Source organism: Aquarana catesbeiana, linkage group LG12 (genome assembly GCF_042186555.1).
Source record: "Aquarana catesbeiana isolate 2022-GZ linkage group LG12, ASM4218655v1, whole genome shotgun sequence".
NCBI lineage: Eukaryota > Metazoa > Chordata > Amphibia > Anura > Ranidae > Aquarana > Aquarana catesbeiana.
In genome coordinates, this window is record NC_133335.1 from 86,214,420 (window position 1) to 86,240,912 (window position 26,493).

The 26,493-nt window shown below is 42.0% G+C and overlaps 1 protein-coding gene across 4 annotated transcripts in view; it reads left to right on the forward strand.

The window, feature by feature from the left end:
* Window positions 1-26,493, forward strand: part of LOC141114473 (proton channel OTOP2-like) — a 139,694-nt gene that overhangs the window by 103,250 nt on the left and 9,951 nt on the right. For all 4 annotated transcript variants that reach the window (XM_073608165.1, XM_073608166.1, XM_073608164.1 and 1 more), the window contains exons 2-4: window positions 12,351-12,808; window positions 21,082-21,218; window positions 21,362-21,420. In XM_073608165.1, coding sequence (XP_073464266.1) covers window positions 12,367-12,808; window positions 21,082-21,218; window positions 21,362-21,420 — 638 coding nt within the window. In that variant the 5' untranslated portion in view covers window positions 12,351-12,366. The remainder of the gene's footprint in view (window positions 1-12,350; window positions 12,809-21,081; window positions 21,219-21,361; window positions 21,421-26,493) is intronic.

Consider the following 26,493-nt stretch of genomic DNA (forward strand, 5'->3'; position numbering starts at 1 on the left):
CTATTTTTTACAATTTTATTTAATAATATATTATTATTATTATTATACAATTTTTTAGGAGCTCCATTGGGGGGGGGGCTTTGGTTTGATATCAGAGGTCTAAACAGACCCCTGATATCTCACTTTTTAGACAGAGATTCCCCAGTCCCTTCTTCTGCAATCAAACAGCTGGGGGAATCTGTGCAGCACAGCATGATTAGGGTGTGCTCAGGCACACCTGGCACACCCTGTGCGCACGCCTATGGGTCTGTACTAAGGGAAGGGTAGTCTTTACTGAGGGGTCTGTACTAAGGGAAGGGTAGTCTATACTGAGGGGTCTGCATTAGAGGAAGCGTGGGCTGTACTGAGGGGTCTGTACTAAGGGAAGGGTAGTCTATACTGAGTGGTCTGCATTAGGGGAAGGGTAGTCTGTACTGAGGGGTCTGTACTAAGGGAAGGGTAGTCTATACTGAGTGGTCTGCATTAGGGGAAGGGTAGTCTGTACTGAGGGGTCTGTACTACAGGCACGTGCAGTCAATACCAAAAAATAAACAAACAAAAAAATGATCGAGCTTCGAGGGTCGCAGCTTGGCAACCTGGGGTCACAGAGAACCCAAATTTGGCTACATACAGAGTGGCCAGTTTAAATACAAGCTGGCACACTATGTTTGCAGCAGATTGAGAGTATAAGCTCACAGTGCCTCTAACAAGAAGTCAGAAGCACTGAACTTAATGGACAGCTTGGATCATTGGACCAATGGTAAAGCACCATTGGAACAAGCTGTCCAATAGAAATGCTGCAGTGGAGGCATGCCTCTCATTGCAGTTTCATAGAAGGGGGCATGTGTCTAAAAGACACATGCTCCCTTCCAGCCCAGCCCTCTTAACTACAATTGAAACAATGAATGTTTATGGGTATAAGATTTACCCATAGCCCCATGTTTTTCTCACATAGTGAAAAGGTACTGTTTTAATCAAGCTAAATCATATATTATTATGCTATATGTTATAACAGAATAATTTATTATTTATCTGTTTACTGTGAAATTACTGGTTGAAAGTTATAACTTAAAAACAATATATAATAATTATTTGTATATTACTTATGGTAATTAACCATTTGCCACCCAGGCCAATTCTGACACGTCTCTCCTACATGTAAATTTTTTTTTTCATATTTTTTTTGCTAGAAAATTACTCAGAACCCCCATACATTATATATATATATATATATTAGCAGACACCCTAGGGAATAAAATGGTGGTTACATGGTATTTGTGCAGCAATTTTTCAAATGCGTTTTTTTTTTTTTTTGGAAAAAAAAAATTAATAGAATATAAAAAAAAAAAAAAACCACTAAAGTTAGCCTGATTTTTTTGTATAAAGTGAGAGATGATGTTACACTGAGTAAATAGATATCTAACATGTCACACTTTAAAATTGCGCACACTCGTGGAATGGTACCAAACTTTGGTCTTAAAAATCTCTATAGGCGATGCTTTAAAAATTTTTACAGGTTACATGTTTAGAGTTGCAGAGGAGGTCTAGTGCTAGAATTATTGCTCTCACTCTAACATTTGTGGCGTATGTAACCTGTGTGTATCTGGCTCTGATACTAGCCAGTGCCTCACCAGCCACTGACCTCACCGCACGTTCCTGCTGTACTGGGGGGAGGGTAGTCTATATTGAGGGGTCTGGAGAAAGGTTACAATTTTATTTATTTTTATTTTTTTAAAGTTTAAAATAAAGTTTATTGAGAAAAATCAAGAAAATACATCGAGCAGGAAAAAAAAAAATAAGAGCAAAACGCTCAACGTGTACATGGTATAATAATAGTACAGCCATTACAAAGAGTGATTACCGCCAATCTTCATGTACCCTTTTCTTAAGAGTAAAAGGAAAAAACAATAATAAAATTAAAATTAAAGTAACCAGTCGCTATGGACTTAGGAATTCTCACCGCCAGAGCCCCTTCTGGGAACTAACTGCTCTGGCGAGCTGGGAATCCCCATGCCCACTTCGTTACCTAATGTGAGGAAATATTTAGAAAAAAGAGGCTAGCAAAAGGACAAAGAACATTAGAAAAGGGGAATTGTATCTAAATTACAGATGAATATTACAATAATATCATACTTAAACAATCTGTGAGTAGTCAAAGAGGCAATCTGTTGGGTTGAACTCTCTCAAGGTAGAATAAACCGTAGTCCATTAATCAGGACTATAACCATCTGTGTTTAATAAACAGGGGAAAACCCTGTCCCGGGATTTACCCTTAGAACAACTTTTAGGCTAATACCATAAATAGTATAAAATACCGAGAGCCTGAAGAGATGGTGTGGAAATAAGAAGAAGCTGAAGGGTGAAAGAAGGAAAGAAAAAAGAGGAGAGGGACAGAAGAGGTGAGGGGGGGAGGGAGCCGAAGAGATTAGCTAAACGTAAAGAGTAAAGGGAAGGAAGTGCACAGGAGACCACCGGGAGAAGGAAGTTGGAGACCGTACAATAAGGAATCACAATCATGACCTATCGTTTACACATACAGGGGATGTCCAATGAAGGTTGCCCAAGGCTCCCAGATAGTCTTGAATTTGTCTAGGGTATCCAGTATGGTATTAGATATCTTTTCTTGCAGCATAATCCAAGAAATTTTTTGTTTGGCCGCTCGAACAGACACATTCTGTGATTTCCAGGACCGGGTTATAGTCATTTTAGCACCCAAGAGAATAAACTGAATCAACTTCTGGGTATGCTTGGGTATTTTGGGAATAGGACCATTAAGTAGAGCAATAATTGGATCTTGTTTTAGTGCACAGCCGCATGTTTTGCGGAGGGAGAATATCTTATTCCAAAACATTCTGATTTTAGGGCATTCCCATAGTATGTGCAAAAGAGTGCCCCTGTGGTTGCAACCTCTAAAACAAAGAGATGATGTTTGCGGGTAGAATTTGGCCAGTCGTGAAGGTACCAGATACCAGCGTGTAAGGGTTTTCAGACCCGCTTCATTTAAAGATGTGTTCACAATACCTCTGAAGGAGCGGGCAAAGTTAGAGTGCCATGTGTCTAGTTCCCAGCTGAAGTCAAGGTCCCGCTCTCAGCTCATCATGTATGCCGCTTTCTCTGTGGGTTCCGCTAGGGATGAATAAATGAGAGAGATACCCCCTCTTGTGTCTAAGGCTGAAGCGCACCATTGTTCATAGGGTGTTACTGATAGGTGATTCTCACCACCCCTCCATAGCCGGTTCAAGAAATGTGATATTTGAAGAAACCTAAATTTTTCGTTTGAGGGCATTTCAAGTTTAGTTGTACAATATGTTAAAGTGAGGGGACTATTAGCGTTAAAGAATTGTCCAATCCTGTAGAGGCCTTTGTCTAGCCACCATTTGAAGGCTCGGATGTCCAAGCCAGGGGGAAAGTTGGGGTTCCTGAAGATATGTGCAAGTGGGTGCCAAGTAGAAATGAGGGGTGTTAGTTTATGGAGGGAGTCACATAACTTCATGGAGTGAGACAAAGTGGGAGCTAGTATAGGGGGGCGTTTTTTGGGGATGTTCCAAAGTAGAAAATCTAAGGTAAAATTAGGGACCGCCTCTCGTTCCATGTTCACCCAGTCTGGTTTGAATCCTTTCATGTAAATTGTGGAAAATTGACTTAACTGCGCTGCCTGATAGTACCACCATAGGTTAGGTACCCCTAGGCCTCCCTTCTTTCTGGGTCTAAATAGCACCTCTTTAGAGAACCTGTGACCTTTTTTGTCCCAAATAAAGCGAGTGATAGCAGATTGTAAGCGTTGATTGTGCGATTTGGGGACCGGAATGGGTAGGGAGCGAAAGAGATATAGAATCCTAGGTAGAAGCGTCATTTTGACCGCGTTCACTTTGCCTAGCCATGAGAATTTATAAAGCGACCACTGGGTCAGATCGTCAGTGAGCTTTTTGAACATAGGAAGAAAGTTATGTTTAAACATTAAGTCAATACTGGACGTGAGGTTGATGCCGAGATATGGGATGGAGGTTGAATTCCACGAAAATGGAAATTTATTTCTTTAATTATTAACAATGTCCTGAGGGACGGATACGTTGAGGGCGACTGATTTGGAGACATTTACTTTAAGACCGGAAGCTAGTTCAAAGTTGTGTAAAAGTTGGATTATGTTGGGGGTGGAAATTAAGGGGGACGTTATGAACAAGAGGACATCATCCGCAAATAAAGCGCATTTGTGAGTAGATTGTCCGCACCGGACTCCATGAATGTCCGGATGATGTCTTATCGCGATGGCTAAGGATTCGATAGCCATCGCGAAGAGAAGGGGGGATAGGGGACATCCCTGCCTCGTTCCCTTCTGTATGGGGAATTTATCTGAGAGGTGTCCCTGTATTCTAACCTGTGCTTTAGGTTGGTGATATAGAGCTTCCAAAACATTAATAAAGTTTGGGCCAAAACCCCATTTACGTAAAATCGTGAAAAGGTAGGGCCAAGCCACCGTGTCAAACGCTTTTTGGAGATCAATGGAGAGGAGGAGGCCCTCCTGAGGGGGGCCCCCATCCCACCCAGACTTCATTAAGGAAATTGCATTTATTGCTCTCCGTATCTGGTCCGGGCCCTGTCTCCCTGGTATAAACCCCACTTGGTCCTTATGTATGTAAGAACCTATAAGAGACGCGAGTCTGTTCGATAATATTTCCGTCATGATTTTTAAGTCATTATTAATTAGTGAAATAGGTCTGTAATTGCTCACTTCACTGGGGTCTTTACCCAGTTTAGGGATGACTGAGATAAGGGCCAAATTGGCGTCGGGGTCCAAAGGGGAGGATTTGCTTAAGGAGTTGAAGAGACAAACCAGATACGGAGAGAGGGAATCTATAAAAGTTTTGTAGTAGAAATTTGAAAACCCGTCCGGGCCTGGGGCAGAATCTTTTCTGAGATCTTTAATGACTGCTCGGTTCTCGGATTCTTGAAATGGGGATTCTAAAAAGGAGCGATGAGACTCAGAGATTTTGGGCAGTGTAATTTTCTCGAGAAATGCGTCTATTTCCTGTTGATAGGTTGGACAATCGTCAGAATATAGGTTGGCATAAAATGATTGAAAAGTCGTTAGGATTTTACTTGGATTTTGGGTGAGTGAACCTGACTGAGATTTTATTTTGGGTAGGGCAAAGGATCTATGTTTTGGGGTTAGTTTGGCCGCTAACTGGGGGCCAAATTTGTTCGCGCACAAATAGAAGCTGCTACTAAGCCAATGAAGATGCTTATCCGCATTGGAGGTCAAGGCTGAGTTAAGGGACAGTCTTATAGAGTCAAGTTTAGAGAGAGTGATAGGATTGGGATTTTGTTTATGGGAATTACTAAGATCTTTGAACTCTTTCTCTAGCTTTAGGATATCTGCTTGCCGTTCTCGCTTTAATTTGGCAGAGAGTTGTATCAGTTTCCCTCTAATTACCGCTTTGTGAGCGTTCCAGAGAGTACTAGGGGAGATATCTTCAGTGTCGTTAATCAAGAAATATTCTTTAATATCCTTCTCCAATAAGGTGCAGTGGACCGGGTTAGATAAGATTTTTTCATTTAGACGCCAGAGACGTGAGCCAGAGGGAGATAACGAATTGGATAATTTTAGGGTTACTAGGGAGTGATCAGACCATGGGACATCTTGGATAGAGGCGTGATTAGCAGTGTGTATATCAGAGTTTGACATGAAAACATGGTCAATTCTAGCATAGGTCTTATGGGGAGCTGAGTAGTGTGTATAGTCCTTTGTCGTTGGATTGAGTTCCCTCCATGAATCAATAAGACCTAATGAGTGGAGAAGTCTAGCGATCTGGAGGCTCTGTTTGGGGGGTTTTTTAAAGTGGGGGATCCCTAGGTTCGATTTATCGAGGATCTGGTCAAACGTGATGTTGGAATCCCCACCCATAATCACCCTTCCCTCAAAGTGGGGAGAGAGTGTGGCAAGTAAGGAGGAGAAAAACTTTGCTTGGCCCTTGTTGGGCGCATAATAGGATATAATGGTGTAGAGATTACCTTCAATCGTACCTTTGACTAGAATATATCTCCCCTCATTATCTTTGATAGTCTTAGCGTGTGAAAATGGGGTCTGTTTAGAGAATAGGACGGCTACCCCCCTTTTTTTCTCGCCAGCGTTTGCAAGGAAGAAAGTGGGGTATTTATTGTGTAGAAAAGTGGGGGAGTAATTACAATTTTATTTTCTTATTGTTTTTTACAATAGATTTTTGTATTTTTTTTTCCACCGTGATTTTGGGGGAGCAGTAGATGGTGTTGTTTTTTTATTTCTATTATTTTATTTTTTATAATCCTTACAATTTTTTTTATTATTTTTTACAATGTCATTTTTATTGATTTTTGGGGGGAGGGGGGCAGTGGATGGGGTCAGTAGTTTTTTTTTTTTTTTTTCATTTTCTATTAATTTTTACAATTTTATTTTTATTATTTTTTAATTTATTTTTGTAAATATTTTTTTTCACACTGCTTCTGGGGCGCAGTGGACGGTGTCAGTAGTTTTCTTTTTTTTATTAGATTTTTTTTCACAATGCTTTTTATGGGGAAGGGGGTTGGGGCAATGCATCATGCCAGTAGGGCAGTGGATGGTGTCAGTAGTTTTTTATTTTTATTTTATTTTTCTTTATTGTTTTTTAAAAATGTTTAATTTATTTTTTATCAATGCTTTTTTTGGGGGGTGGGGGAGGAGGGTGGATCATGTCAGTGGATCATGTCAGTAGGGTAGCGGATGATGTCAGTAGTTTTTTTATTTTAGTTTATATTTTACAATTTATTTTTTTGTAAGGTCTTTTTTCACAATGATATTTCTGTGAGGGCGGGGAGTATTATTATTATTATTTTTACAATTTAATTTTTTTAATAGTTATTACAATTCTTTTTTTCAGCACTGTTTGGGGGGCTTTGGTGAGATATCAGGGGTCTAAAGAGACCCCTGATATCTCCCCTTTGAGACAGAGAAAGGGACTGAGGACACAGATTCCCCAGTCCCTTTCTCTGCAGCCTCAGCTGCCCTGAAGATGGTTGAACAGAGACAGAGGCTCCTGTTCATTCATAAACTGAAGCATAGCAATAGTTTACAATGCTTCAGTTATGGACAGAGCCAGTAATGGGTACTTTGATTAAATATATTAGAAAAAGCTTCTCGGAGTGGAATCAGCAGTCACAGAATTGATCACAGAAAGTAAAATAGCTGGTTTATAATGTGACCAGCATTCATTTCTGGTGAGCAGACCTAGTGATAACCCTGGAGGATTGCAGTAGGTATTGAAAGCACATTGGAAAGCAAAGTTTTTTGAAGAGTGGATTCACATCTAGGACTACACTATTAGTGGTTTGGGACTTTTTGACCTCAAAGTATTCAGCTTCTCGGTACAACACGGTACCCACAGAATGAGGGTCATACAGCTGCTAGCTTTCAGTCAATTTACACCAGTTTCCATCCACCTGAATTTGCACACACAATGGTAAATAATTACTAGACATTAAAGTGGTTGTAAACCCTGTTACACCACTTGTACCTACAGGTAAGCCTATAACAAATACCTCTGTCTAGTCTTGAAGAACAATGGTTATAGGAGAGGATATGGTGGGGAGAAGCAGATGTCTGCGTGCCCGAGAAGGAGGAGGCAAAAGACTCCTCTTCCAAGGACTGTGTGCCTGAAGAACCTCAGGGTCAGAGTTAAACTCAGACTCAAAGGGTCTTTTTAAGTTTTCTCACGGAAGTGGTGTGCACTGATTTGAAGTTTCCACTTCATGAGGCCTCTTCTCAGAAAGTTCTGCTCTTGAAATTCCTAGTCATTTCCTTTACATCCTCATGATAAGGACGTTATATACCAATACTGGACTCGCTCCACCAAAGAGATTTGCCCAACAATACCCTATGGAAGAGGAATTCATTAAGAAGTGGAGTGTGCCCTTGGTAGATTTTTCTCAATAAAAACCTCATGTGCCTGGTGGACAATGTTCTGGTTTTTAAGAATGCTTCTGACAAACCTCTGGAAACCTTATTCAAGGCATCTTTTTACCTTGGTGGGTGCTGCCTTTCAGCCAGCAGTTGTGGCTATTGAAATCTGCCAAAGACTTAAAGCGTAACTACACTGTTGTTGAGAAAAAAATCATTCCCCTCTGGGTGATTTATGTGCAAGGATTTTAACAAACTTTGCAGATTCCTACCTTTTGTTCTGAAGAAATCCCTGTGTGTTTGTCTGTATCCATGTGGAAAAGTGAATATAATGGGAGTGGTTTCATAATTATCAATCAGCTGTGCACCGGCAGGGCTCTAATCAGGAAAGCTACTGGGCCTGTATCTCTTTAACAGTGATTTCCTATTGGAGATGCCTAAAATCTGACTTGTATCTTAGTGTAGACTTTTGGGAAAATCAATGAGCCAATCACACAAGTAGGAAATTATGTTTCTGGGGGGCGTTCTGTACACATTGCATTGCATTTTCTGAAAATGACAGAGCTGCAGATTGAAGAGGAAAAGCCATTTTTAATAACATTCAATTACAATATACGCTATATTACTCTTTCTTTTTTTTGCTATTTTTTCCCCACGAAAGTGGAGTTACCCTTTAAGGTTGGAGTAAGACTTCTGTCCTAAAGGTTAGGTAGGTTAGATAGCAAAAAAGACTGTTGAATTTGCAGGCTCTCGATCATCTTCTTATTCAAGGGTTGATTGTTTCCGATGCGAAAAGGGCAAAAGGTTTTAAGGGTTCTATTCAAACTTTTTTATGGTTCTATAACTGAATGGCATTGTTTATCCCATATTGGATCTCAAATATCTCAACTAGTTTCTTCAAGTACAAGGGTTTTAAAAGGAATCACAGCATGCGGTTGTGGCCTCAATCCAACCAGGGGATTTCCTGGCATCAGTGGACACAAAGGATGCCTACCTATATGTCCTGATTTTTCCTCTTCACCCGATGTTCCTTTGGCCTGTCCACAGCCCCGTATGGTAGCCAGCAAACCACACTCCACTCCTTGCAGCAGCAGCTCCATCTTGGGATCCTGGATTCCTCCTCCTCCCATCTGCAGATACACCAATGACTGTAATGTATGAGATCATCGACACACTGTGTGTTGCCAATTATTGTGTGCTGGGTCCACCTTTTCACCCTGTTGCACTTGGATTGGCGCCCCATTGCTGTCTCTCTTAGCTAAGACTGTAATGCATGAGATCATCCACACAATGTGAGTTGCAAATTAATGTGCGCTGTGTCCACCTCTCTTGCTGCACTTAGATTGGTGCCCCATTGCTGTCTCTCTTAGCTATTGCAGGTGCCATCCTGACCATATCCTGTGTATGCACAGTGATAGTTTCTTTGGTGTCCTCCCCAACTGGGAATCCTTTTGAGAACCATGATAAGCATAATTCATTTCACTTAATGTGATTTGATAATTGCCTTCCTTGTATAAATGTAGATGCCCATTACATTTAGTCTGCACACTTTGCTCTTTTTGTCACTGGATGAGTGGGCCTTCTATCCACAAGTGGTCAGGGGACTCTGTCGGCAGTGGGGTACACCGGATGTAGATCTTCTGGCATTTAGGTTCATTGCAAAACTGGAACGTGTTCATCTCCAGGAGCAAGCTTTTTCAGTGGATGCTCTGATGACTCAATGAAGTTAGTTCTCCCAGATTTATGCCTTCCCTCTGTTATAGCTTCTTCTGCGTCTACTGTGCAGGATATGGGTAGAGGGTACACCAGTGATTCTGATTGCACCAGCCTGACCCAGGAGAACATGGTATTCCCAACATACTGTGCTGCCCATATTTGAGACTATTCCTTAGTTTTTTGACATGGAAGGTTTTGTGCTTGGTTGCCATTACTTTTGCATGTAGGGTACCAAAACTGTCAGCTCTTTCTTGTAAGGAACTGTTTTTTTTTTGCCTTAGATAGATTCGGCCTCCCACCTCAACCCTTTTTTGTCTTAGGCCTGAATCACTGAGGGACAAGGGTCTCCACACTTTGGATGTGGTTCAAGCAGTTAGGATGTATCTGACATTAAAGTGGGGTTCCACCCAAAAAAACAAAAATACCTGAAAAATTCTAAAAAACAAAAAAACATTTGGATATTTTTTTTTTTTTACTTACCTCTAAATGCCTGTTGCTAGGTGGTCCCTCGTAGCCTGCCTCTTCCTTTGCCTGGGCTGGTGACATCACAATACTGACACATAATCACACACATAGGTTGGACTTGATGGACTTGTGTCTTTTTTCAACCTCACCTACTATGTAACTATGTAACTATGTAACTATCACTTCCCCCTCAGCACAGGAAGGGCTCGGCTCTGCTCCCTCCCTCCTGTCAATCATCTGGGACCCATTACAGTTCCCAGGTGATTGAGCGGCCAATCACGGCGCGCGGCGCCGCTCGCGCATGCGCAGTGGGTGCCAGGCTGTAAAGCCACAGCCCGGCACCCTCAGTTGAAATGCAGGCCCCGACGAGCGGAGGGGGGGGACGAGCGAGGCTTCAATCCCCCGCATCGCTGGACCCAGGGACAGGTAAGTGTCCAATTAAAAGTCAGCAGCTGCAGTATTTGTAGCTGCTGACTTTTAATTTTTTTTTTTTTTTAATGGACCCCCTGGGTGGAACTCCTCTTTAACAGGCGCAGTCAGGCAATCAGACTTCTAAAGGGCCAAAGCACCATGCAGCTACCAAGTATATTATTTACCACTGAATTCATCAGCCTATCTCTCAAGCTTATGGCTTAAAAGGAAAGGCTCTGCCTTTTCTGGTGGCTGCTCCTTCTACCAGGAGAATAGGTGTCTCCTGGGCTATCCTTCATCAACCCTCAGTGGCTCAGGTCTGTAAGGTTGCAACCTAGTCTTCAGTTCACACTTTTAGGCTGGGTTCACACATATGCGAATAGGATGCGGGTTTCTCCAGCATCGAATTAGCATGGTAGGAGATTGTCTCTGGCTCTCTATGGAGCCAGTTCACATATCTCTGCTGTGAGTCCGGTGCAAATTTGCACAGGGGTCCTGTGCATCTTTTAGTCCGTTTCAGGTCCGAATTCAGCCCAAAAATTCAGGCTGAAATTGCACCTGAAACGGTGAAAGGGGACACACCAGACCCCTGCTGTGAGTCTCAAGCGGCAATAGTGTGAACCCAGCCTTACAAGATTTTACCAGGTGGATTTTAGAGCCTCTGAGGACGCTGCCTTTGGTTGCAGTGTTTTGCAAGCTGCTGTGTGAGGTTCATTTTTGGTCCATCGGTGGTTGTCATGTTGCCCCACAGTCATGAGCAATACTTTGGGACATTCCTGTTAGTAAGGATTAATAAAACTGGTCTGTGTCCTGTGATGTACAATAAAGAAAACTGGATTTATGACTTACCTGCAAACTCCTTTTCTTGGAGTACATTACAGGAAATAGAGATCCCTCACCCGTGTTGTGGTATATAGATTACTACAAAGATGAGGACCTGCCTGTATGGGAATGCTTACAGTATATCTGGCAGGGGACTTCCAGTCTGTTTGCCAGTGTCCGATCACCTACAGGTGGTGCATAACCCTGTTAGTAAGGATTAATAAAGCTGCTCTGTGTCTCATGATCTACTCCAAAAAATGGGTTTTACAAGTAAGTCAAAAATCCAGTTTTTTTCTTACTTAAAAGAAACTCATCATTGGAGAAACACGGAGCCTGCCAGTGCAGACCTTTCCTTTCAGAAAAGCTATCTGAAATGTTATTTGTGTTTTGCATTATTCTAACACCATGCATAGAATGATCTGTACTGACCTTTCTGGATAAATAAAAACTGCAATCCTTTTTATTAATCTCAGGATTAAGGTTTCTTCTAAAAGCTATAAAGTTAAATATATAAAACAATATATGATACAAGGGGGGATTGGTATTGACAAGTATGTAATACAACAAGGCTAGCCTAATACTTTTTCACATCCCTGTGACCATAAAATTATCAATCAAAGGCCAGAGGTCTTTAAATGTCATTGATATTATGCTAAAAATGCTGCACTGACATTCTAGAGTTGCATAGAACTGAATGTGATGACCTGTGACCTTTCAGAATTCTGCAGGAGATTTATCAAACTTATTTGCATTTAAATTAGATGACTGGTCTTCTGTTAATTAAAATGGCTACAGCTGTTTCCACTGTGTTAACCCCTTCCTTTCTTCCCTTTTTGCAATGGAATGATGCCAGTAGCGATTTAGTACATAAGGAGCTGTAAGGCCAATACGAGAAGGTGACCATTAAGATGGAATTAACTAAACATAAATCTTTTTACATTTCCATAGTTAATGACTCAGATATGGAATCTGAGCCTCATTGGCCAATCCACTAAACATATGACTTGCTTAGAGGATGTAGGTTAATTTTTTTTCCTTTCGTCTTTTCCAGGACCAGTAAGTGAAAGATGGGCAGCACAAAAGCAGCTCAGGAAGAATTGGAAGTACCACAGGATGTCAATCAAGATAGCAAGGTCCCCAATGCAGTACAAGAAGATGCAGTTCCCGTTTCTAACACAGATGCCATGGCTTTGGCCTCTTCAGGGATCCAGGTTGAAATGCCCGTTCTAAATCAGGTGCCAGATAGCCCATCAGTTCACAACCAAGTTTGGAAGAAAGGGGGTCGCTTGTTATCTGCACTGCTGGCCATTAATGTTGGTCTGATAGCCTGTGTTCTTATTAGCAGTGGTTCCTTAGAAGAGGTCGTAGTGCAGGACACAGAAGTCCTTGCTTTCCTTGTTATACTAATGCTGCTCTCCACTTTCTGGATGATATTCCAATTTTACTTCTCATGCCGAAAAAATGCAGTTCTCTATAAAGATTCCCATGCAGGACCTGTGTGGTTGAGAGGTAAAGAGGCTACAAATATTAAAATAAGTAGAAATGATTATATGTCTACTGCCTCTTCTGCTGCTATTTCTCCTCCTTTCTCCCATACTATATCTAAACCCCCTCTCATACACCTACGTATATTCTAGCTTCAGAAACTACTACTCCTACTACTACTAATACAATCATTTATTTATTATCACTTTTATAGTGTAAACTAGACGTTCAATTGCAGATGCATGCATTACTACATATGTATAGATATTATGCTTACATTAATCTTGATTATGTTGCTAAGAACATTGGTATTTTTTTTTTTAACTCTATATGTTTTAAAAGGCAATTTAGAGCAAGTTTAATTTGAGATCCTCTTGGGCCTTATTTGTCCACTATTTATGGGCTCATGTACACAGTCGTTGTTTTCCTACATTTGAATAGCACTTCAAATGCAGGCCAGCAGATTCCCATTGACTTCAACGTAGTAGTATAGATCAGTGGTTCTCAACCCTGTCCTCGAGTACCCCCAACATGCCATGTTTTGGGAATTTCTCTTGGATAAAATAGCTGTCCATAATACCAAGCTATTGACTCTGATTTAAAGCACCTGTGCCAGATAAAGGAAAACCTGCAAACATGGCCTGTTGGGGGTACTTGAGAACAGGGTTGAGAACCACTTGTGTAGACAGTTATGCCGCGTACACACGATCGGAAATTCGGCCAGCAAAACACAGATGAAAATGCGACCGTGTGTATGCTCCATCGGACTTTTGCTGGCCGAATTCCAGCCAGCAAAAGATTGAGAGCATGTTCTCAATTTTTCGGTTGGAAAAAAGTTCCTACCCGAAAATGCGATCGTCTGTAGCAATTCTGACACGCAAAATTCCTACGCATGCTTGGAAACAATTCGACGCATGCTCGGAAGCATTGAACTTCATATTCTGTCGTAGTGTTGTACGTCACCGCGTTCTTGATGGTCTAAAGTTCAGCGAACGTTTGTGTGACCGTGTGTATGCAAGGCAAGCTTGGGCGGAATCCCGTCGGAAAAGTCATCATATCTTTTTCCGACGAGAAGTCCGATCGTGTGTACGCAGCATTAGAAGTTTCTTCGGACATTGAGCTGTGTTTAAATTGCAAGCAACCTTCGATGTCACACTGTGGGGTTGATTTACTAAAGGCAAATAGACTGTGCACTTTGCAAGTGCAGTTGTTCCAGAGCTTAGTAAATGAGAGGGAGCTCTGCTAACTTTCATCATCCAATCATGTGCAAGCAAAAAATACATTTTTTTTAAAGTTTTCCTTGCAAGTGATTGGATATTCTTTGTAAAGTGAAACTTTAGCTCGTTTACTAAGCTTTGGAGCACCTGCACTTGCAAAATGCATGGTCTATTTGTCTTTAGTAAAATAAACCCTCGTGTTTGACATTAAAATACATTCGTTTACACACACAATAAAATAGAAGAGTATGTGATTGATAAGAATTTTTGTCACATAATTCTGCCTTGATGAATATATTTGCCAGTACACCATGGAGTCCAAGTGCTCTAGTGACCATGATTCAAGTCTGTTTAGAAGATATTGATGATAAAGGGCTTCAGGGGGCAGCCAAATGCAGAAGATACAGTAGATGTTGAGATGAGGATCAGAACTACTCAGTGATAGTCTGTCTTTCATTATTTTTCACTTCTGAGAATGGTTTAATTTTGTTATTACCTTGCTCTTGTGCAAAGAGTTAAAACTTGGTTTGGCTATGACACCTAGGACTTTGCTGGGAGCTGTATTTTCTGGACCCTGCATCTGGAGTGCTCAGTCCATATATTTGCATGAAGAATCTACCAGTGTTATAGGTATATGTGTATAGTGTAGGGATCAGACGGTTCAGTTCAAGCAGAGCTTTGGTTGTCATAGTAGGTCTTGCACATGTGGCAAGTCTCCTTGCCAGGGTCACAGATATTAATAAAGATCAAGCTGGGGTCAAACGCTGCCTCATCCCATCCACCCCTGCCTTAAGACAATGTACAACAATCATTGTTTTCAACAAACTTTAAATAACACCTTTTAATGCATTTATAGATGCAATCATGTGACAGCTCCCATCATTCTAACTTTGCTTTTCAGCATATGATGAAAGAGCAGAGCTGCTTGTGCTATCAAGGTGCACACCTGTAGTGGGACGTTTTTTGGTTCTTCAATTGCATCCTAGTTTCTGTCCTAGGCCAAAATGATGTGATACATTCCAGGAGTCTTCACAGACATCTTTTTTTTACATCTGGGGTGGAGGAGGAGGGTTTTTTTCAGCTAAGCACACCCTGCGGCCTTAATGTCTGAGCTAAGGGCAGACAGATTCCAGGAAGCAAATGCTACATGAATCATCTGCCCATGCTAGATATGCTTGGGGAGTTTTTCAAAGTGATTTCCTAACCAAATAACCAAATATTATGAATATATGAATATTAATAAGAATAAAATAAAAAAAAACATTTTCAGCTTTTAGTACTCAGATACAGTTTAGTTCTGCTTTAAATCCCAAGTTAGAGGTTAATTTTAATATTCTAAGTAGAGCTGTTTCCTTTTGTCAAGGTGTCTAGTTAAAGGCTTGTTATCTGAGGCTCATTTAGCACCCTCCCTTTTCACGATTACTGTGCTTTCCTCTAATGGTATATAAACAATAAGGCTTGCCATACTCATAATGTGGCATTTGGATTGTGTAAGCATGATTAGACTACTAATTACATTCTTAGCAGATTTAAATGTATACAAGTTGGCATTCGTTCATTGAGCAGAAAATATTGCTAAGGGAATAAAAGTGATTCTCCAGGAACATACAATTATTTCAGTAGACTTTTTGCATAGTCAATACTACTATGCTAGTTAGGTAGTGCGTACGTCTATTAACCACCTCCCACCCAACTTATAGAGAACTGATGGGGGGGGGGGGGGCAGCTCTCTCTCGTTCTGGGACAATGTCATATGAGCGGCGATTGGCAGCATGCTGTGTCCCTGGGACACGGATCTTTACCCATGTGATCAGCTGTGTCCAATCACAGCTGATCACCTGTAAGCAAGGAAATCCCTGTTATCACCTTTCCTTTTCTCACACTGACAGCGTGTGAGGAGAGCCAATCAGCGGCATTGCCTCACAGGGGAGACCTGCACAGATAATCAGTGCCCTGATTATCAGTGCAGCCCCAACAGTGTCCAGCAGTTATGCCAATCACTGACCATCAGTGATGCCAAGCAGTGTCCATCAGTGATGCTAGTCAGTGCTGCCTTTTAGTGCCCATCAGTGCCTGCTCATCAATGCCACCCATCAGTGCCGCCAATCAGTGCCCATCAGTGTCGCCTATCAGTGCTCATCAGTGCTGCAAATCAGTGTCGCCTACTAGTGCCCATCAGTGCTGCATATTAGTGCCTCCTCATCAATGCCACCTCATCAGTGCCCTTCAGTGTTGTCTCAACAGTGCTGCCTCATCAGCGCCTATCAGTGTCCAGCAGTGAAGGAGAAAAAGCACTTATTTAGAACATTTTCTAACAGAAACTAAGAAAAACTTATTTTTTTAAAACATTTTGGTCTTTTTTAATTTTTTTAGCAAAAAAAAAATGGTGGTAATTAAATACCACCAAAAGAAACCTCTATCTGTCTCAAAAAATGCTAAAAGTTGAAAATTGGCCTGAGCAGGAAGGGTGTGAAAGTGCCCAGTATTGAAGCAGTTAATCGGTTCATTAATATTTTTTGAAGTGTAGAATAAAGCTGGGGAAAAACTATAAAAAAGGGGAGAATGTCAAAGTTCTCTGCTTCTAGGGTGCTGCTAAGATTTTAACTTGAATCTTTACTGCTCAGGATGCAGGCAAGTACATAAAACAGTGACAAACTAGTTGTGAATGAGGGGCAGGAGAGCTCAGTACTCACCATTTCTTAATGCCGAGTCCATGCAGGGTAATGCTTTTTAAAGCACTTGAGCAATTGTACAAGGGAGCGCTGACAGAGGGAAGCATGGCACGTAGAGGAAAAACTTTCTAGCCTTTCCTAGAAGAACATAACCGCCTCATGGTATTCTGATAATGAAACGCGTTGGGTGAAGCTACGATACGTGACATCACCACGCATGAGGATCTTACTGGTTTGAAACTTTTTCATGATTTGATGGCATGCTTGTTTGGATAGTGTATAGTGTGAGTATTCTGGAGTTTTAATACATTTTGAAGTGCTTTTTAATACTACACCATGAGGCAATTCTGTTCTTTCTGATATGTATGGGTTGGTGATCTGACTTTTGGAGCAATTATCCATGAGGGAAGACTACATGTAAGCCATTACCCCTGTGGAACTTGCTGAGATTCTGATGGTGTCCAGTGGTTAATTGAGTGTTGGTTGACCACTTATATCTTAGGTGGTCCACAATTTTAGGTAAGAGGCTCTGTGTACTGTGGTGCAGGTGGAGGACTTTCTTCTTACCACTATCTTGTGATGTTATATACACACCTGAAGTGTCTTCCATGTTCCTAGCCTCAATGGACTTTGCATGGACTTTTATGAAGGACTTTGTTCATATATAAAAGAAGCTCTGCATTTTATTTTATTCATTGATGTTTGTTCCCCGCAAACTGTGCTAGCTGCTTCTATCTGTATTCTTTTGATACCCAAAGCGCAGGTGGATTTATTTATATAAGTATTTCATTTACAAATAATTTAGGTTAAAGGACGGGATATTATTGGACATTTCTGCCAAAGGGTGGTTAGGAATATGCCAGGAAAATTTTGAACTTTCAAAATTTTCCTGGCATATTCCTAACCACCCTTACTATTTTTTTTACAGCTATGGCTTTATTGGTGGGTTTTACATTGCCGATTGTTGAATGATACCTTCCTAATGCCCTCAGGGGGCTGCGGTTAGTCAGATGCTTCTCAGGGAATTATGGATGGGACAGGCACTTAGACACCATTTAGTGCTTCCAGTTCATCTCCCACTGGCAGAGATGTTTGTAATGTTATTGTGTATGGTTACAATGGAATAATGGAACAATGGTTATTGGGTTACAACCCATTAAAAGCATGGCCTTGCCCACTGCAAATTAATCAGCGTCAGAGTCTTTATTGGGCCAGTCCCTTTTTAAAGTGGAATTAAACCCTATATCATGCGCCCTAAAAAAAATCACCACACCTTTTTTAAACCTCACCCTGAGATTTTTAAACATTCTTCTCAGTTGTTACAATCATGCCTACTGTGTTTTTTTTCATATCCCTTGTTTTCCACTGAAGGCTGCACCATCTTTGAAAAATAATTTTTTTTCTTCCCTAAACCGGGCTTCCACCCTTCGGCCATGCCATTGCTCAATCTTGTGTATGCACAGACCGGAATCAGCCAAGCCTCACTTTGAATGCAGAGTTGCCATGATGGCATGTAGTAAAGTCACAGCTCATCCCCATCATGTGAAGTTTCAGAAAGTAAGGAGCTCTCTGTAGGCTCCTGAGATTGAGCACCCATGCCAGGGACAAAGCTCTACAGCACCATGGCAAGGCATTCAGCAGGTCATGGTACAGACAGTGTGCCATGAGTGTAGAATACAGTGTGCATATATCAGTGATGTCATTGACCATAACAAATGGCAGAATCTTTTGATTTTGAAGCATGCATACTATGCTTGCAGATAAGAAAAATCCTGCTTTAAAGGGTTCTGTTACTATCATGCCTGTGTTCTTCAGCAATCAGGAAATCTTGCCTTTGACTGTATGTCAATACTTCTCCAGTGACACCAGGACAACAAATGAGCATACTTGGGTGCTTTAAGAAAGATATGAGCCTACGGTTGTGGGGAAAGGGGGACAATACTGGTACGTTTAGTAAACTGGAGGCATGAAAAATAAGTTGTGGCTTGATAGTGCCAGGCCTGTTGGGGATTAAATTATAGTAATATGATCTGCTCAACAAACTCATCTGACTTTTCAATTCAAAGACAAGAAACTGGCAATCCTAGCAACACATGAACATCAAACGACCAACTGAAATAGTACTTAGGCAATAATTTCAGTAAAAAGGGAGGAGGGTTTATATCATTCTGAAGAATATCATTTCTATAGGTACCATCCCTTCATCCAGTAGAGCTTAACCCAAAAGATGGGGTAAGTGCATAAACTTTAAATATACCACATAGAAGAAAAACAACATACAAATAACACCATGTTTGTTTACAGTTTTAAAAACCACACAATACCATTAAAACCACACATATATGTATGTATACATATATAGAGAGAAATTTCAGATTGATATAATCATCAAATAACGCATCAGATTGATGAGTTAGAGCCACAAAATCTGATCTGCAAAAAGAGTATCATCAAAGAGGCCACATCTGCCAAAATCCTATGTTTCCCCAATAATAGAAAAATGATGACGTTCAAATACATATGTAGGTGTTGGTTCCAATAGTTCAAGTAGATAAAAACCCCAACCGGAGGCAAAAAAATAATATCTGAGGTGGTGGTGAAATTATATGATCAAACAATGTTTGTACATAAAGTATATGACAAACTTCCAGAAGGACTTCAAAGCAACTACCCCCACACTGCAGCAAACATATAAAAACCAAGATAGTGGCCCCAGGGTTGGCATTTGGCCACATCGGGCTAGTTGCTGATGTTTTTGTTCCTTGTTAGCTTGAAAGGGTTTTTATTTTTTGGTGGTTTATCTTCAGGTTGGCACATTTTCCAATCTTTACAGCTGACCACTATGTTGGTTTTTATATGTTTGCTTCAGTGTGGGGGTGGTTGGTTTGAAGTCTATCCGGCACTTTATCATATAAGTTGGCACATTTTTCATTCATATAATTTCACCACCGCCTCAGATATTATTTGTTGGCTGGGGTTTTTATCTGCTTGAACTATTGGAACCGACACTTATATGAGTATTTGAACTTCATCGTTATCTTACTTTTGGGGATACATAGTATTTTGGCAGATGTGGCCTCTTTGATGATTCTCTTTTTTTTCCCAGATTGGATTTTGTGTATCTAACTCAGTGCAGAGCCTGAGAAAGCCATTCTAATGTGAAATGCATCAATCCGATGTGCTAATTGATGATTATATCAATCTGGAATTTATTTATATATGTTATTTTAATAATATTATGTGGATTTTAAAATGTGTAAGAAAGCATGACTTTATTTTTATATTGTCTTCTATCTGGTACATTGCAAGTTCCAGTGTATATATTTACTCCATCTTTTGGGTTAAGCTATGGTTCTACATAGGCAACAAACATTTAGTCATGTCAATATGTAGGCAATAAGTGGACAATCCTTACAATATGTGGGCAACAAATAGACATTTGTTACAATATGTAGACAAATAACAGTGACAATAACTGAAATACAGTCTGGCTCCTTTCCAATTTCCTTACTTACAGACCTACGGTCCAACAGCAGGCTGTAGTTTCTAAAATCCCTCTGACCATACATATCCTCAGTGGCCAGAAGGAACTGGAGGAGGGAGCTCAGTCTACACCCTCTCCCAGCTATCTTCTCCTTTCTTGCCCTTCTGACCACTACGTGATTGGAGTTGTGATGATGACATCACTACCCCCAACAAGCCCTTACCTTTAGTACAGGGAACTGCCAGAGACCCAGTAAGGTTTTGGATTAGCAGGATTTAGATTTTTGTCTGAAATCTTGAGAGCTCCCACCTATGAAAATGAGTGGTTAATGCTGAGAAAAAACAAATCCTGACCAGAGTTGGCTTTGGCTTAATGAAGGCAATTGTCTTTTTACTTAATAGTAGTATCTGCAGTACAAGCTGCATTGCAGTGGTGTGTGCTTAAAAATAACGAGTGCTTGCGGTACTTTTTTTAGTGCAGTGGATTTTAATGCAAGCTCCTGCATCGCAACACTGCTGTGTGAAAAGAACTTACTGAAATGTCAATTGTGTCATGTCAATAAAGTTCTGACAAACATAGTAAACATTGTGATGCACCAGGATCAATGTTTGGGCACTGTTTTTTCCAGAATACACCATCAGTCGGGTGATCGACAATTAAATAAAATGTACAGCATTTCTGAAAAGCCATACTGTTGCTGCATATTGTGACATGACAGAAATGCTGTATATTTATGCAGAAGTGTATACTTTGGCTAAACATACAATTTAATGAGCATTTTTGTTCAATGTACAAATAATTGTCAAGCTACTAGCACCCCTGGCATCTGCTTAAAAGTGCTCCATTCTTTGAATAAAATGTAATTGATGTCTTTAGCATTATACAAAATCCACTGAGGCCATTGTTTCTCCTCTCTTTTCACAGGTGGTCTGGTGTTTTTTGGTATCTGCAGTCTAGTTTTAGATGTATTTAAGATTGGATATTACATAAGCTACATTGATTGTGAGTCGCCAATTAAACTTATTCACCCTATGGTGCAGAGCGCATTCATCATCCTCCAGGTAAAAATCTTAAGAAGCCACATTTAGCCTTGTCTTGCATTATCTTGGTTTTGTCTTCTTGGTCAAACTATTTTTCACCTTGTCCATAAATCCTTTGCATATTTAGAAATGCGTATTAATACACATTCTATTATATTTTTCAGACATATTTCCTCTGGGTGTCCAGCAAACACTGTGTTCAGATTCACACTAATATTTCTAGGTAAAGCTATCCTTTGATGAGAACTATCCATAATACATTCAATCTTGACACTCCTACTGCTTTATCAGTTAAGATAGAATGAGCAGGGCCCTCTGATTCCTTGTGTATTGAATCATATTGTAACCTTACTATCAGCCATTATTTTGTAAAGCACTGTGCAAACTGTTGACACTATAAAAATCCTGTATAATAATGATAAATTCAATCATTAAAGTCCCACATAAGCTTTAAAATGTTAACGTAATTGCTAAAGTTGTTTTCAATCTTCTTAAATTTGCAGCATTAGTTATAAATATGCCTGGGGATCCCGCCATAAAATTCCTTGTTCAAGCACTTCTTTGTGACAACTGTCTACAAGTCGACAACTGCCTCCCAGTTGTGCTCCTGCATTATCACTTTTTCACATGCACTCCAGCTAGGGACGCCAACAAACCTTTCACAACTTGGTCCCTCACAGCCCATCCAGAGCAATAACCTTTAGTTAACATTGGAGAGAGAGTATGTAGACCGGAAATTGCTAAAAAGGATCTTAATGACTGGGATCCAACAAAAGGTTAAACAGCATTTCCTTCCTTTTTGGAGAGCATTCTTCTCAACCTACTTAATAGGAAGTAAAGGACATTTTCCCCAAATGGGATACAGACAGCAACTCAAAAACCAAAGAAAAAAGTTGTTGCTGTGTAGCGCTACACAGAATATACATAGTTCCAAAATGCAGGTAGCACAAACAATTTCTCCTCTCTGGCTCACTTGGCACTAATTCACAGTCCTTCCACTTGATTGCTGCCAGTTGCTATTGGCAACGGCCATGCAGGTTGTTATAGTGAAATCCCGGACGAGCCCCTGCATGTAGCACTACCCCCTAGAGGGCTGCTGGATTTTTGAGTCAACACTGCTGTTCAGGCCTTACCATGCTAGACAGGGTGTCTCTTGGATGAGAATGAAGGGTGGGGAAGGTCCCTCTCTTCAGCTTCCTCTCCTTCCTTCCTCAACTCCAGCCTGGAGACAGAGCCCTCCCAGCCCCGTGGACCTTTCCCGGGACTCATAATCCTCAGAACTCCATCTTCCACCCGACAAAAACAAACCCCCCTTGCTGGCCAGGCTCCTCTATATTTATGGGCCTGTCTTACCACTCTACCAGGCCTCCTGCCTGGGGAATGGCCAGACTCCCAAAAAATATTCAGATCCTTTCCTCTGTGTACCTCTGCCCACTAGTTTTTAGAAGTTTTCATGGACCTCCAGAATCAGGAGGAAGCGATAGAGGCCTGGTCTGCAGAGCCTGCCAGCCTGACCTTGAGCTGAAACCAAAACAGTTTCCACACAAACTACTATGAGTCAGCATAAATTTACCTCACTAGACTGTACACTAGAGGGTGCTACAGCTGTTAATCTACTTTAAGATAGCTTTAGCATAGATGCTGGATTCTGTGAGTATGAAACCCATACAAATCTTTTGCATTTGGGTCAACTTACTGTAGCATACATTTTATTTATATATATATATATATATATATATATATATATATATATATATATATATATATATATATATATATATAGGAAGGCCGGTTTACCGGCCTGAAGTTATGGGAGGAGCCTGGAGGGTATTTGACCAGACCACCCAGGATGGTCTGTGTCGGTTCCAGTGCGCGGTAGCTCACATCACAGGGCTGACTCTTCCCAGCTCACCTCACGGTCGGCAGTCTGTGCATTCAATCGCAGGTGCACTCCGGCTTTTCATTCGTGGTCTTCGTCGGCGGTTCCCACTCACGGTCGCAGGTAGTATCCAAACTGAATTCACGGTCACTGGCCCCAGTAACATGTTACATAGACGCCACCTGACACGCCACCAAAGTTACTTCATCCGACACCTCATGGTGTCCGAAACACAACAGTCTAGTCCCGGTGTAGATATCATACTTCCCAGACTCGTAAACGCCTGGTGCCCCGTGGCCATTCTAGACCAGTTATTAGCTCATCTGCCCGACCTCTCGGAAGGCAGCCATTACTACCGTTCCCTACTAGCCCTCTAAGTAGCAACCAGTTCACTAGACACGTTAGAAATCTTTTGCCCAACTTAGGCCTTGACCCCGGACAATTCTCTGGAAATTCTTTCGCATTGGAGTAGCATCAGCAGCCTCACGAAACGGGGTCCCGGACCACGTCATCTAGAAAATGGGCAGGCGGAAATTTGCTTGCTTCGCTCGATACATTCCCAATCCACAAGCAGAAATGTCACAAGCCTTTGGCAAGCTTGCCCTGTAGTATATCAGTAAACTTAAATCATTACCTCCCTAACCAAGTCTTTTTGCGCCCTTCTCTGGCATACCACCCAGCAGATCTGGGTTTACCATACAGCAGGCCAGGGCACACTTCAGGTCTATTTTATGTTGTTAGTCTTGTGACGTGTTTATGTGCTTCATATCTCTCAGGACGGAGGGCTCCGACCATAAATAGGAAGGCCGGTTTACCGGCCTGAAGTTATGGGAGGAGCCTGGAGGGTATTTAACCAGACCACCCAGGATGGTCTGTGTCGGTTCCAGTGCGCGGTAGCTCACATCACAGGGCTGACTCTTCCCAGCTCACCTCACGGTCGGCAGTCTGTGCATTCAATCGCAGGTGCACTCCGGCTTTTCATTCGTGGTCTTCGTCGGCGGTTCCCACTCACGGTCGCAGGTAGTATCCAAACTTTCGTGTCATGTGCAAAATCTTGCAGTTTATTATGCTTCTTATCCTGCACCCCTTTCGTGAAAAAACCTGCCCCGGAGTTGTTGTCGCTCATGTCCCGACATCATTCGGCACAGGCATAGTACATTCGTAAAGTTCCTTCTGACAAAAATACGATTCATTCGTAGACCCAAGCCTCCAGTCACTATAGATCGTTCTCAATATCACTCGCAATAGGCTTCACTGGTCAAAAAATTCATGCTCCATGGGGTTGCCATCTCATTCACTAGGAGATCAGCATATATTGTTTGTATAGGTTTCTGTGGCTGATTGAGGTGTGGTTGAGCCCACCTGGTGCCTTCTCTGCACTTGATTAGCCTTGGGGGATGGGTGGTTGATAGGTGTTCAGTTTCACAGTAAGGGGTGGCATACACTCTACAACCAATTTGTATCAGATACTCCTTACTACCGATTTATATCGGATTAATTTAATATGTTTTACAAACTGATTCATATCAGATGCATTGCAGAGGCCGACTCTACCAACTCACTGCATGTCCTTCGAGATTGGTCGTAGGTTTTATCAATTGTCCCACACTCACTGTCGCAGGTAGCACTTGTGCTTTCCTGCTACCGAACCGTTACTTTATGTTCCCCTTCGTAAACCACCTACAACTTCGTAGGTCTTACTCGGTTATTCGCACACATCCGTACTTACTGCCTTTCTCCGTTCCTCATTCGAGCCCAGTCGCATCCGCGATGTTACGACTCATGACAGCCTCCACTCGGCACCACTGGTATCTTACCGACTAGGTGGTAAGAACCGTACGAATAAGCACAAGCCACCTTGGGAACAAGTCACTTACAACAAATGTAGTCGCAACATCGGCCCTATGATTTAGATCCTCAGCAAATCACAAGCCCCTTCAACCACTAACACCGTCAGCCGATCCGAGTCCAGTCGTAGCACCGGCTCAACGATTCGGACCCGGAAACACAAGCCCCATCGTCACCTTACATCCACAACCGATCTGAATCCAGTCGCATAATCAGCGCAAAGATTCGGATCCTCTGCAAAACGAACTCCACCAACCGATCCGAGTCCAGTCGCAGCACCGGCTTAAAGATTCGGATCCTTGGCAATACAAACATCACCAACCGATCCGAGTCCAGTCGCAACACCGGCTCAATGATTCGGATCCTCAGCATACACAAGCACTCACCAACAGTGTGCTTCTTTCATCCCACCGACCCGAGTCCAGTCACAACACCGGCTCAATGATTCAGATCCTCAGCATACACAAGCACTCACCAACAGTGTGCTTCTTTCATCCCACCGACCCGAGTTCAGTCACAACACCGGCTCAATGATTCAGATCCTCAGCATACACAAGCACTCACCAACAGTGTGCTTCTTTCATCCGACTGATCCGAGTCCAGTCGCAAAACCGGCTCAATGATTCGGATTCTCAGCATACACAAGCACTCACCAACAGTGTGCTTCTTTCATCCCACCGACCCGAGTCCAGTCGCAACACCGACTCAATGATTCAGATCCTCAGCATACACAAGCACTCACCAACAGTGTGCTTCTTTCACCCGACCGATCCGAGTCCAGTCGCAACACCGGCTCAATGATTCGGATCCTCAGCATACACAAGCACTCACCAACAGTGTGCTTCTTTCATCCGACCGATCCGAGTCCAGTTGTAACACCGGCTCAATGATTCGGATCCTTAGCATTACAAACCCCACCATCCAATCCGAGTCCAGTCATAGCACCGGCTTAACGATTCGCATCCTTCCCAAACCAACTTTCACCAAGTGATCCGAGTCCAGTCGCATACCGGCTCAATGATTAAAGATCCTTGGCATTACAAACCCCACCGTCCAATCCGAGTCCAGTCGCAGCACCGGCTCAACGATTCGGATCCTTGCCAACCCAACTTCACCGACCGATCCGAGTCCAGTCACATACCGGCTCAAATGTTTCAGAATCCTCAGCATTACAAACCCCACCGTCCAATCCGAGTCCAGTTGAAGCATTGGCTAAACGATTTGGATCCTTGCCAACCCAACTTTCCCTGACCAATCCGAGTCCAGTCGTAGCACCGGCTCAGTGATTCAGATCCTAGCCAAATACAACTTTCACCGACCGATCCGAGTCCAGTCGTAGCACCGGCTCAATGATAAGGATCCTCTGCAATACAAAGCGTCACCAACCGATCCGAGTCCAGTCGTAGCACTGGCTCAACGATTCGGATCCTTGCCAACCCAACTTTCACCGACCGATCCGAGTCCAATCGCATACCGGCTCAATGATGCAGAATCCTCGGCATTACAAACCCCACCGGCCAATCCAAGTCCAGTCGTAGCACCGGCTCAATGATTCGGATCCTCTGCAAT